A 13,886-nucleotide genomic window follows, 5' to 3' on the forward strand; every position below is an offset into this window, starting at 1 on the left:
CCTCTGCTTTATCAACCATGATGTCCTTTTCCGGAGATTGGTCTTTCCTGATGACATGCCCAAAGTAAGTAAGACTCAGTTTCACCACACTTGCTTCTAAGGAGCATTTTGGTTTTATTTCTTCTGAGACTGATTTGTTCTTTCTTTTGGCAGTTCGTATTTGATAATCTTCTCTAACACCACAAATAAATGCATCAGTTATTCTTCTGCCTTTTTCTTTTTTTCATTTTCCAGGTTTCACATGCATAGGGGGAAAATCTGGAACATAGGCTTGAGGTGTTTGGCTGGTATCTCAGGTCATAGCCTGGTTACATCGGAGAGCTGGAGGGAGCAGTTGAGGTCATCTCTTGGCACTTCTAATGCCTGTAAGAATCCCCTTCACAATGTTCCTGGATAATGAGTCATTTCTCTGTGCCCTGAACATGTCCAATGCTATGGAAGATAAAATTTAATTTTTTTGAGAGTAAACTAAATATATCTTAGGGATTCCCAGCCCTTGGTATCATGGCAACTTATGCAGTGGCAATAAATTTAATATCATGGCCAAAGCAATCTTTTTAGCCCCACATCCTCTTCCAGAACTTTGCCCTTCACCCATCAAGAAGCGCAGTCTATTTCACCTTCGCTTGGACCTGAGTGGGCCTTTGTGACTGACTTGATAAGTAGAATTGGACAAAAGAGATATTGTGTGACTTTTGTGCCTAGGTTAGGAAAAGTGGTACAGTTTATGCTTGGCTTTTTCTCTTGGGAATCTCACTCCTAGGACTGATTACAACGTAGTGAAGAAGTCCTGGCCACATGGAGGGGCCGCGTGTAGGTATCGCAGCTGAAAGCCGGCATCGATTGCCAGGCATGCAGGAGAAGGAGCCTTCAGGCAATTCCAGCCCCCAACTGAAATGTCACCTCTAGACCTCCCTGAACATAGAGACTGGCCCCACTGTGTACTCACTCTGTCCAAAGTCCTGAGCCACAGGCTCCGTGGGCATAATAAATGGATGTTTTATGCACTAAGCTTTGGTGGTAATTTGTTACAAAGTAGTTGATAAGTGGAACAGAGAGCTGGGTATTGACAGTGTTTATGTCTGTGGGAATGGGTGCTGTTGAGTGGTCACATTCCCTGAATTAAAATAAGCTGAATTTATTTAAATATTTATTAAACCACTTAAAATATTTAATATTTAAATATGTACTAAACCACTTTTATTAACTCTTTAAACCATTTAAATATTTATTAAACTGTTGCCAACAATTTTCATCCTGACAGTTTTTGCCGTATGTTCATATCAAATTCAACATTATTTAATTAATACTTTTAATTATATTTGCTCATTTTTTAAATAAAAAAAGAATGTAGAAATGGCAAACAATTTGTTACCTACACATCTACCACATTAAAAAAAGAGATGTCTTTGAATTATGGTGTTGGTGAAGAATATTGAATATACCATGGGCTGCCAGAAGAACAAACAAATCTGTCTTGGCAGAAGTATAGCCAAAATGCTCCTTAGAAGTGAGGATGGCAAGACTTTATCTCAGTTACTTTGGTCATGTTATCAGGAGGGACCAGTCCCTGGAGAAGGACATCGTATTTGGTAAAGTAGAGGGTGAACAAAAGAGAGGAAGGCTCTCAACGAGATGGATTGACACAGTGGCTGCAACAATGGTCTCAGACACAGCAACGATTGTGAAAATGGTACAGGACTGGGCAGTGTTTCATTCTGTTGCACATGGGGTTGCTATGAGTCAGAACAGATTTGATGGCACCTAACAACAATAACAACAAAAGAAAAAAAATGCTTGCTTAAGCCTCATTCTGTGTAATAATATCCATGGAATTTTGGCTTGGATGACATAGCCATGTTTTATGAACACATTAAAAAATAACATATGACTATTAAAACTAAAAAGTGTCCATTTACTACCTAAAATTACCTTCCATACCACAGTCAGTGCACATTTCACTTTGGAAAAAAGAGTGCTTTCATTATGGAAAACAACCGTGACATTGAAGTGACAATAATAAAGTATTCTAACCCATTAGCGTTTGGAGTGTAAACTTGTAGGGACTGGCCTACGTCAAGGAAACAACACAGTGTGGCCCACATTGCTTGCAAGGAATTTAAAAATCTTCCTACAGTCTAACTATGCTTAACAACTTTTGTAGTTTCTTTTCTGGTTATTTCAGAAATGGCTTTAAAAATCCAAATGTTACTTGTTTGATGCTCACTCAGCTTCTGTACAAGTTTTTTCCTTGGATTACACGAACTTTTAGGGGCAGAGAAATTGTGGTATGATAGAAAAAGCTCACTGACTAAGCTAGGGATTAGAAAAAACCGAGCTGGTTGCTGAAGAATTGACTAGGACTCATGGTGACCCCACTGTGTCAGAGTAGAACTGTGCTCCATCGGTGTTATGGATTGAATTGTGTTCCCCCAAAATGTGTGTCAACTTGGCTAGGCCATGATTCCCAGTATTGTGTGATTGGCCAACACTTTGTCATCTGATGTGATTTTCCTATGTGTTGTAAATCCTACCTCTGTGATGTTAGTACAGTTAATCCTTTAGAAGCAGTTATGTTAATGAGATAGGACTCAATCTACAAGATAAGGCCGTATCTCTTTTGAGATATAAACGACAGAAACTAGCAGAGAGATAGGGGGGCCTCATTACTACTGAACAAGAACCAGGAGGGGAATGCACCCTTTGGAGCGGGGGTCCCTGTGCTAAGAAGCTCCTAGACCAGGGAAAGACTGATGACAAAGGCCTTCCCCTAGAGTTGACAGAGAGAGAAAGCCTTCCTCTGGAATTCTGACTTCTAGTGAGAAAATAAATTTCTGTTTGTTAAAGCTGTCCCCTTGTGGTATTTCTGTTATAGCAGCACTAGATAACTAAGACAGTAGGGTTTCCAATGATTGGTTTTTTGGAAGTAGATTGTCAGGCCTTCCTTCCAGGGCATCTCTGTGTGGACTTGAATGGCCAACCTTTGGTTTAGCAACCAGACTCATTAACTGTTTGCACCTACATATCATTTCTAGGTGTTTCAAATAGAGAGTATTTGGAATCTGGACTGCAGCCCAGGGCAAGCAAGGCAGAAAAGAAGGAATAGCTACCATAGGATGTATTGTCAAATTGGCCACCATTGAAAGTGACCTGTACAGGATCCACTGGGACTTTCTGAAATGAGTCTCAGAACTGTCCACCTATAAGATGAAAGAAAGCGTTCATCAATTTGTTCACATCCCTGTGGCTTAAGCATGACCCCAGTTCTGGGTGGTACATACAAGAGGGCAGGGCAAGTTCACAGGGGCTCCACTTGCCATGGCATTAGAGAAGAGCCAGCACAGGAAGCAAGACATATGAGAGTAGCCTCAAAGTGAAGGAAATGCCACTGATCGCACCCCAGCAAGCTGGTTCAGTCTGTGCAAACAGGCAGCAGTAAGAAGTGGTATGAGATAGTTTTTGAAGCAGTGCATAGGAATACCCAAAGCACTTGGCAGACTATCTCTCTCTGGGACATTTCTCATCAGTCAGATGAGAGAATTGGACTAGAAGACTTCAAGAACTTTCCAGTGCTGCCAGTCTAATTACCAACCTGATATACCAGCTGCCATGGAGTCAATTACAACTCATGGTGACCCCATGTGTGTCAGAGTAAAACTGTGCTCCATAGGGTTTTTTGGAAGTAGATTGCCAGGCCTTTCTTCTGAAGTGCCTCTGGGTGGACTTGAACTGCCAACCTTCCACTCAGCAGTCAAGTGCTTAACCATTTGCACCACCCAGGGAATCCACAAACCTGTTGTAGTCTTGGACTACCACTACACTTAGGACAGCAGGTAAGACCAAGAAATGTGTGTTGAAAGGGCACAAGCAGAGGCCAGCTAGGAGACGGTAAGACGAGACCTTCCTTATCCTTCTTCTTTTTCCTGAGTTGTGGTGTTAGGTGCTGTCAAGTCGGCTCCGACTCATAGCGACCATATGCACAACAGAATGAAACACTGCCTGGTCTTATGCCATCCTCGCAATTGTTGCTATGCTTGAGCCCAGTGTTGCAGCCACTGTGTCAGTCCATCTCCTTGAGGGTCTTCCTCTTTTTCACTGACCCTCTATCCTTCTCCAGGGACTAGTTCCTCCTGATACCATGTTCAAAGTATGTGAGGAGAAGTCTCACCAGCCTCACTTCTAAAGAGCATTCTGGCTGTACTTCTTCCAAGACAGATTTGTTCATTCTTCTGGCAGTCTATGGCATAGTCAATATTTTCCACCAACACCACAATTCAAAGGCATCAATTCTTCTTTATTTTTTGTCAGGCTTTCACATGCACATGAGGTTCTATGCCCTGAATAATTCAGAATTAGGGAAGAATTATACATCTTGAGTAATATGGAGTGAATGAAGGCGTCTTTCTCAAGTCCTGTCTTAATTTGCTAGTGCTGTTGTAAGACAAATACCACAAGCGAGTGGCTTTAAAGAACAGAAATTAATTTTCTTTCAGTTTATGAGGCTAGAAGCTTGAATTCCGGGTGTGGCTGTTGGGGGAGGTTTTTTTTTTTTTTTTTTCCTGATCTATTTCAGGTTCTAGTAGCCATCAATTCTTGATATTCCTGGTCTTGTAGATTCATCTGCCTTTATCATCATCAGATAATGTCTGTCTTCCCTGTGTCTGCTTGCTTGCCTCTGTCTATCCTAACTCAGCAGTGACTAGGCTGAGGACGCACCCTACATGGCACGATCTCAGTTGATTGATTGCATATACTAGATTGCATTATGGAATGTGCATTATGGATTATATCACATTAGATTAGATTATATCCACAGGTGCAGGGATTAGAATTCCAACACATATTTTGGGAGGACAGGTTTCAATCCATAATAGGCCTTATACATAAACATTATTGTGAGGATGGTGCAGAGTAGGGCAGTATTTCATTCTGTTGTGCCTTGGGTCACTATGAGTCAGAAGTGACTGCACGACACCTAACAACAACAACATAAACATTGGTCCTGTGTGCTCACAAGTAGATTCACTTCTTATTACTCGGAAGGCGGAGATTAGAGCATATCCCAGCTGCACATGGGTTTTCCCACATGTGAGTTGATTGTGGCCGAAAAACTTAGGATTCTACTCACCTCTGTTGATACCAGTTTCCATCAAGCTGATTCTGACTCATGGCATCCCCACAGGAGTCAGAGTAGAATTGCAGTCCACAGGGTTTTTGATGGCTTATTTTTTGGAAGTAGATCACCAGACCTTTTTTCTAAGGTGTCTTTTGGTTAGCAGCCAAACACAACCATTTGCACCACCCAGGGACTCCTACCTTTGTTGATAGCACCTTGATTTTCATCCCCAGTGAAGGCACACATGAAAAAATACATAAATTTGAAAACAGGCAGAGAGAGAGAGAGAGAGAATTGCCCAGTGTAAAATTTCTCAACCTTATCACTCTCTTCTCAGGGTTTATTCTTGCAAATTGTGTAGCTGGTGATTGCTATTTGAAGTTCTAAAAGCAGCAACTGTTTTTGCTGGTCTTTGTTTGCTTCTTTCTCCTTCTGCTTTCTTCCCTACGGTCCCTCCAGGCCACATGATTCAACCGTTATTATAACTGATGCTTTTTGACAGAGTTTGGAGAATGAATTTCAGCTCAGTGTTGTGGTGCAGATCACCCAGCCTTCGGGGATATATAATGTCTCGGTTAACAAGGATTCTGGAGAATCAACCCAGGTGCTGGTGTCAAGTTAAAAAAATAAAAAGGAGAGCAACTCAACCAAGAATGTATTTAATTTTTAAAACAACCATTCTGTTCTGTACTTAAACTTTTGAATTTCCTTTTTATATTTCTCAAGAGACAATGAATAGCTTCGATCTGAGAGTGTGAGCATCCCCAAAAAATCTCATTCTGTGTTTACTCATTTTCCCTCAAGTTCACTGTTCTCCCATTTGATGAGGCCAAGTGATTTTCTTTGAACTGGCATTGGTCAACATTATTACCAACTTTGCAATGAAAATATGCTTTCTGCGAATCCAACCTTCAGCCTCCCACACGTGCCTACTCATTTTTCTCTCAAATGCCTGGCCTTCTAAGTGACTGCTGTGATTGAGTTTTGAGTGTAAGAAATGATCATTTCTAGTCTGTGATAATTACTGTATAAGGGTTAGATTGTTTTATACAAATGAGAAGAAATTACCCCTCAGTGATGAAGATCGTGGATAGCAGTTCCTTAATCTCCCCTCACCCTCATGATGCTCTCCCTTCACTTCATGCTCTGCAGACATGAGGGTAATTTCATCAGCCTTTTTTGCTGAGTTGAAATTTCATGTTGCACCTAACTATGTAGTGATAGCTGCTGGCTATATAACTTTTTTCTTACATTACCATGAAAGGATGATTTATTGAATTCATTTAACAATATTGTAGAATTAGAATTGGGTAAAGCTTTTCAAGCTTCACGTGCTTGACAGCTTGTGTGTCTTCACTTTTGCTCACCTACAGTGAATCCAAATAAATAGTTGAAATGCTGCATTTAAAAATACAATCATGAGAGTATTAAATAGCCCTCCCCGCTCTACCCTGGGTCTTTTAAGATACCAAACCCATTGCCTTTGAGTCGATTTTGACTCATAGCAGAGTAGAACTGCTCCATAAGGTTTCCAAGGAGTGGCTGGTGGATTTGAACCACCAGCATTTTAGTTAGCAACCAAACTCTTAACCACTGTAACATACCAGTCATAGGTACTTTCCAGAGAGTCTTCCATTTTGCAGGTGTTACACATTAAGCACGTTATTGTTATTGTCGTCAAGTCAGTTCTGACTCATGGCAACCCCATGTGCAACAGAAACACTGCTCTATCCTGTGCCATCCTCGTAATTGTCGCTATGCTTCAGCCCATTGTTGTAGCCCCTGTGTCAATATACCTTGTTGAAGGGCTTCCTCTTTTTTGGTGACCCTCTATTACCAAGCATGAAGAAAGCAAATGATCGTTAAAAAGACAGGAAAGAAAGAACAGATCAAAATGGGTGTCAGAAGAGACTCTGAAACTTTCTCTTGAATATACAACAGCTAAAGCAAAAGGAAGAAATGATGAAGTAAAAGAGCTGAACAGATTTCTAAGGGCTGCTCGAGAAAAGTAAGGTGTTATAATGACATGTGCAAAGACCTAGAATTAGAAAACAAAGAACATACTCAATATTTCTCAAGTAGAAAGAACTGAAGAAAAAAAAATTAAAGCCTCAAGTTGCAATATTGAAGGGTTTGATGGGCAAAAAATTAAATGATGCAGGAAGCATCAAAAGAAGATGAAAGGAATACACAGTCATTGTACCAAAAAGAATTGGTTGATATTCAACCACTTCAAGAGGCAGCATATGGTCAAGAACCCATGGTACTGAAGGGAGAGGTCCAAGCTACACTGAAGGCATTGGAAAAAAGCAAAAAAAAAAAAACCCCAAAACAAAAAAAATGCCATAGAGTCCATTCAGACTCACAGTGATACTATAGGAGAGAGTAGAACTACCCCATAGGGTTTCCAAGGAGTGGCTGGTGGATTCGAATTGCTAACATTTTGGTTAGCAGCCAGATGCTTAACCACTTCGCCATCAGGTTAGCGAAAAACAAGACTCCAGGAATTGGCGGAATACCAGTTGAGATGTTTCAACAAATGGATGCAGCACTGTAGATGCTCGTCTATGCTGAGAAATTTGGAAGACAGCTACCTTGCCAACCAACTGGAAGAGATCCATATTTGTGCCCATTGCAAAGAAAGGTGATCCAACAGAATGTGGAAATTATTGAACAATATCATTAATATCACATGCAAGTAAAATTTTGCTGAAGGTAATTAAAAATGATTGCAGCAGTACACGGACAGAGAACTGCCAGAAATTCAAGCTAGATTCAGAAGAGGACATGGAACAAGGAACATCATTGCTGATGTCACATGGATCTTGGCTGAAAGCAGAGAATACTGTTAAGATGCTTAACTGTGTTTTATTGACTATGCAAAGGCGTTTGACTGTGTGGATCATAACGAATTATGGGAAGAATGGGAATCCCAGAACACTTAATTGTGCTCATGAGGAGACTGTACATAGACCAAGAGGCAGTCATTTGAACAGAACAGGGGAATACTGCATGGTTTAAAGTCAGGAAGGGTGTGTGTCAGGGTTGTATCCTTTCACTATACTTATTTAATCTGTATACTGAGCTAATAATCCAAGAAGCTGGACTATATGAAGAATGGATCATCAGGATTGGAGGAAGGCTTATTAACAACCTGTGTTATGCAGATGACATGACCTTGTTTGCTGAAAGGGAAGAGGGCTTAAAGCACTTACTAATGAAGATCAAAGACTACAGCCTTCAGCATGGATTACCTCTCAACATGAAGAAAAATCCTCCAAATGGACCAATAAGCAACATCATGATAAATGGAGAAAATATTGAAATTGTCAAGGATTTCATTTTACTTGGACCCACAATCAATGCCCATGGAAGCAGCTGTCAAAAAATCAAATGACATATTTTATTGGGCAAATCTGCTGCAAAAGACCTCTTTAAAGTGTTGAAAAGAAAAGATTTCTTTTGAGGACTAAGGTGTGCCTGACCCAAGCCATGATGTTTTCAATAGCCTCATAGCATGTGAAAGCTAGACAATGAATAAAAAAGACTGGAAAGGAATTGATGCCTTTGAATTGCGGTGTTGGTGAAGAATATTGACTATACCATGGACTGCCAGAAGAAGGAACAAGTCTGTCTTGGAAGAAGTACAGTCAGAGTGCTCCTTAGAAACAATGATAAGGAGACTTCATCTCATGTACTTTGAACATGTTATCCGGAGGGACCAGTCCCTGGAGAAAGACATAATGCTTGGTAAGGTACAAAAAAAAAAAAAAAACCCAAACCTGTTGCCATCGAGTTGATTCCGACTCACAGCAGCCCTATAGGACAGAGTAGAGCTGCCCCATATAGTTTCCAAGGAGCACCCGGTGGATTTGAACGGCCAACCTTTAGGTTAGCAGCCGTAGCACTTAACCACTACACCACCAGGGTTTCCTGGTAAGGTAGAGGCCAGTGAAAAAGAGGAAGACCCTCAAGAAGATGAGTTGACACAGTGGCTGCAATAGTGTTCCTTTCTGTTGTACACAGGGTTGTTATGAGTTGAAATCGACTTAATGGCAACTAACAACAATGACACACACAAAGAAATCTGTTGAGTAGACTTCTTAGGTTTAATTACTAAAAGATACTATTGGCTTATGACTGGAAGCCAACTATTTATGAAATCTCATTATAAAGCGATTTCAGAGTTTGTGAATCATGTTTTTCAGCCTTGCCACCTAGACCTGAAAAAGTAATTCACTCCTCTGCTGTTCTCTACCAGTTAGTGATATGCTCACTGTTAGAAATCACTGTAATTTCAAATTGTAACTTCAAGCTGGTGATAGCTCTGTTCCTTCTGCTTTGCTTGCAGTGACCTTGCGTTTTATCCTAATGAAGTAAAAATTGTAAAATTATACAGAATAATAATGATAAAAAATAACCATATGATGTGCCTGGAACTTACTGCCTATTTTATGTTTTTGTCATTAATCAGTTGATGAACCTGGAAAAGAGATGAAGACTGTATCTTTTCTAGTACCGTCTATGAGGAATTGATTGAGTCTTTTTTTTTTTTAAATCATTTTTGTCCTTATTTTAACCAAGGCATCTTAACTAGTTGCTGTTGACTCTGACTCATGTAGACCCCATGTGTGTCAGAGTAGAAATGTGCTACATAGAGTTTTCAATGGTTGATTTTTCAGACAGATCTCCAGACCTTTCTTGTGAGGTGACTCTGGGTGGACTTGAACCTCCAACCTCTTGGTTTGCAGTGAGGGCATTAACTGTTTGCATCACCCAGGAACTCCCAAGGCATCTTCCATTTTCAAATACTGCCAAAGTGGGTTGATAGCTCATGATGTTTGTTTTATTTGAATCTCAATTTAGCCAAATATAAACTGTATGACTTTAGTGGGCTATTCAATCTCTCTGATCTTCACTTCCTTCAGGTTACATAGTACCTACCCCATAGGGTTGCAGGAAGGGTTCAATGAGATGGTATATGTAAATGCTGGGTACCCAAAGCTTCTGCCAGGTAACTTTACTACTGACCACTTTTTTGGCATTTACACAAATGCTTTGCCACAGAAGCCTACTAGTCCTCAGCTTGTGGAAGCCTTTAAACGAGTCATCACTTTAAAGCAAGCAGCCATCTGGCATGATGGAGACGTTCTCCGTAGTGGGAAGAGCACAGTGACAACATCTTGGAAAGTAGTCATCTCCTTTATTTCACCCCATCCTGAGAACACAGAGCTAGTAATTGAGGGAGACACCGGATGTTGAGGTCTGGCCCCTGGCACTTGTAATACTGCCCATAGCCCAGCATCTTCTTTGTGAGTGTGTTATTAGTCTCCAGGTAGAGACCTGGGGCGCTCCCAACGAGGCTTCAGTGGACTGAACAGAGATGAATGAAGCATTTTGCAAGTGAAATTTTGGTGAGTTCTAACATTAAGCCATTTGCTCTGTGGATGTTTCAAATGCAGTCTGCCAGTAGCCCTCAGGTATACACACAGCCATTATTGTCCCCTATTCCATCTCCATGTGGACCGGTTTGTGAAATCAGTCAGATCTTACAGGAGGGAGGGATATCACTGACCACTTAGGATACATTGAGGTGAATGATTCTGCCCATGTTGGGGCAGGTGATTCCCCTGTGTACGTGTGGACCAAGAGGGGCGGATATTTTGTTGTTCAGACTGGACTATACTATTGCAAGACAAACTAAAGGAGAATGTTATCCTTAGAGTTTCACAAGAATAAAAATCATAAAAAGAGTAAATATTATAGCACGCTTTTCACCCACTGAGACATTAAGTGCCCGATTCTCACATCTTTCCCCACCTTCATCCCTGATGGAGACAATGACCTTGAAGAATCTTTAGTTCGTTGGCACATGATTAAAATGCATGCTATTAAGTCATGACTGGTGGACGAAATGATTAAATAAAAACCTTTTTTACAGCAAAAAAAAAATGCATCCTCTCTGTAAATATTTGTGTGAAAATAAATATCTTTTGAATATATGGAGCATCTTGGGAGAAAGACACTGTGCTCTTTCAAATTAACGTTATAGTAATTTAAAAACTAAGCTTGTTCCACCAGCATATTAATGAGGCCCATGAGTCACTCTTAGCCATTGTTATCCGATTAAAAATTTTAGGAATAAAGCACATCCAATTTCTTTAGAAAGTCACTTGGCTACAAACGTAGTCACACTTAATTAGCTTCTCATTTGCTTTGTTGCTTGACCGTAAACGGTGAGCCTTCTACACCTTTCTTCGGGCATCTTGCTTTGGTCAGTTGATTAATTTTCAGAGCCAGTTCTCACTCAGGATACAAGACTTTGTGTCCTTTTCCTGGCAGATGTTGTCATTGTCATCTTGAAGCATATTCAAAGAGGTGCCCTACCCATTAGAAGCCCAGTTAGCTGTGAAAGAGTGACTGATTAAGTTATGCTTAAAACGGATTAAGTGCCAACACAAAGCCAAGAGGGCGTGGGCATGTAGGTTGTTCCAGTCAGAAGGGAGAATGCATGATGATAGGTTGGTGGCATGTTTGGGATTGCAGTCCCATGGACACTCATCATACCCAAGCAAGATGAATGAGGGGTGAAGTTTGGGCTGGGATGACCAATAGCTTTGAAGCTGTACATCAACCTTGTTAAATCCTACAAATAAGTTCAGTACAGAAGGCTTATGGTGTAGTTACCAAACTACTAAACTTTCTTTATGAGGGGAATAGCTTCACAATAGACAATTAAACTGTAGATTTACAAGATGTTCTAAGGCAAGCTGGTCTGAGCCACAGAAGCCAGGTGATCAGAGAGGGAGCCCCACCCACCAGCAAGGGTATATAAAAGCTGGGAAGCCTGCAAGGACATTCACAGCTCAGAGCTCACTTCAGCGAGTTACCCACAGCTCTGTGTCCAGCACCATGTCCTACAACTGCTCTACAAGGAACTGCTCTTCCAGGCCAATCGGAGGACGCTGCACGGTGCCAGCGGCCACCGTTTCCGTAGCTAAGCCCTGCGATCCTGACTGCCTGAGTGGCATCTATTTGCCCAGTTCCTTCCAAACTGGGTCCTGGCTCCTAGACCACTGTCAGGAGACCTGCTGTGAGCCCACCGTTTGCCAGCCAACTTGCTACCAGCAAGCTTCTTGCGTCTCCGTCCCTAGCCAGGTGACTTGCTCTCGCCAAACGACCTGTGTCTCCAATCCCTGCTCAACTCCTTGCAGCCAGCCAGTCACCTTTGTCTCCAGTGCCTGTAAGCCCCTGGGAGGCATCTCCAGGGTCTGCCAACCTGTGGGCTGCATCTCCACTGTGTGCCAGCCAGTGGGAGGAGTCTCCACTGTGTGCCAACCAGCCTGCGGGGTCTCCAGGACGTACCAGAGGTCCTTCGTGTCTAGCTGCCGAAGAACATGCTAAGCGTCTAGGAGCCATGAGTGAATCAAGACTCTGCGACCTGCCAGCTGTGTTTCCGGGATCTTCTCCCAGTATGCTGCCTGCTGACCCCTCTTCCAACTGCCTGACCGCTGGCTGCTGACCACCCACGTGCTTCTTTGGCAATGTCTAAGATTTTTCTGGCCAACGCCAAGCCTACTTTAAGGGTTGATGGCTGGTGCTGTGTGTGCCTCTGGATATTTCCAGAAACTCACCAGCCTTGCCCAAGCCGCTGATGGTTTTGAAGTGTTTTCACCTTGCTGCTGTGTCTCCTGGCTTCTGCTTTTGTGTCTCTGAAATAGGGGGTTTGTTTCGCTATGTAGTTCTCAATAAACCTGCATATTTTGGCATTGCAAATGTATGTCTCAACGGAGTCGTTTCTTTGTAAGGGTTTTTGCTGTCTGTGAATCCTCCTTTGTGGGTCAGGGACTGGTTTTCTTTCTGAGCACTGCAAATGGATTGGTCCTTGGGTTTGTTCTGTAATTGAGCAAGGGCTTATCTTCTATTTTACTTGTTCAGAGATAGTTTTGGGCTGTGTGGTGAATGAAGGGCTGTGGGGTTTGTTGGAGTGATTTGTCCTCTATATTTTTCAGTTACTGTGGGCTCGCAGAACAATTTTCATGTAGGTAAATGAAAATTATTTGGGGAACCAAGTAGTTTGGGGAGTTGTATACCGAAAGGAGCAGCGAGATTGGTTAGTGGTTCAGCATCTTACTTGATCGCAGGTCCTCAGTGGAAGCCTATACAGAGCATTCCTCCACAATTAGCCTGGATGGAGGAGAAGAAGGAAGGAGGGAAAGCTGGTACCCAGACTCTGTCAGTCACTGTATACTCCCCCCACTGGTTGCAGTAGGTCTGTAGACCCTCAAATGTCCTCTAAGTAAATAACCACCGGTAACCCGCTGCTTTCGTCGATTCTGACTCATGGCACCCCCATGTGTGTGAGAGTGTGCTCCACAGGGTTTTCGGCGGCTGATTTTTCAAAGTAGATCTTACCAGGCCTTTCTTCCAAGTCGCCCCTGCATGAACTTGACCCTCCAACCTTTTGGTTAGCAGCCGAGCATGTTAACCATTTGCACAACCCAGGTACTCCTCGAATAAATAAAACCTCCCTGTTTTACTAAAACTGTGCAGGGGGGACTTAAAAGCAAACTTAAACACATGTTGGTTTATTTAAATACTCAGAGCCTTATCTCCTGCTTGCCCTCCACTGGAACCCTCGTCCCTGATAAAGCAACTCTTTGGACCTTTGAGGGCATGCTCATTTTTTCTTTTTTTAGAGAGTGAGAACTGGCTACAAATTGGTTTGCTTTGCCCTGATTCCTCTGGTATGTCTGGGAACACATCTCTG

General features: G+C 42.0%; 1 protein-coding gene across 1 annotated transcript; it reads left to right on the forward strand.

Annotated features, from left to right (window-relative positions):
* The first annotated feature begins 12,010 nt into the window (after nt 1-12,010).
* LOC126061768 (keratin-associated protein 11-1) lies at nt 12,011-12,584 on the forward strand. Its single transcript, XM_049858525.1, has one exon. It carries the CDS (start codon nt 12,029-12,031, stop codon nt 12,518-12,520), a length of 492 nt encoding a protein of 163 aa, XP_049714482.1. The 5' UTR covers nt 12,011-12,028; the 3' UTR covers nt 12,521-12,584.
* Nucleotides 12,585-13,886: the final 1,302 nt, after the last annotated feature.

This window comes from Elephas maximus, chromosome 18 (assembly GCF_024166365.1).
Source record: "Elephas maximus indicus isolate mEleMax1 chromosome 18, mEleMax1 primary haplotype, whole genome shotgun sequence".
Lineage (NCBI taxonomy): Eukaryota > Metazoa > Chordata > Mammalia > Proboscidea > Elephantidae > Elephas > Elephas maximus.

Excerpts from the sequence above, each read along its gene's own strand:
- LOC126061768 (XM_049858525.1), top strand. The coding sequence starts at position 12,029 with ATGTCCTACAACTGCTCTACAAGGAACTGCTCTTCCAGGCCAATCGGA.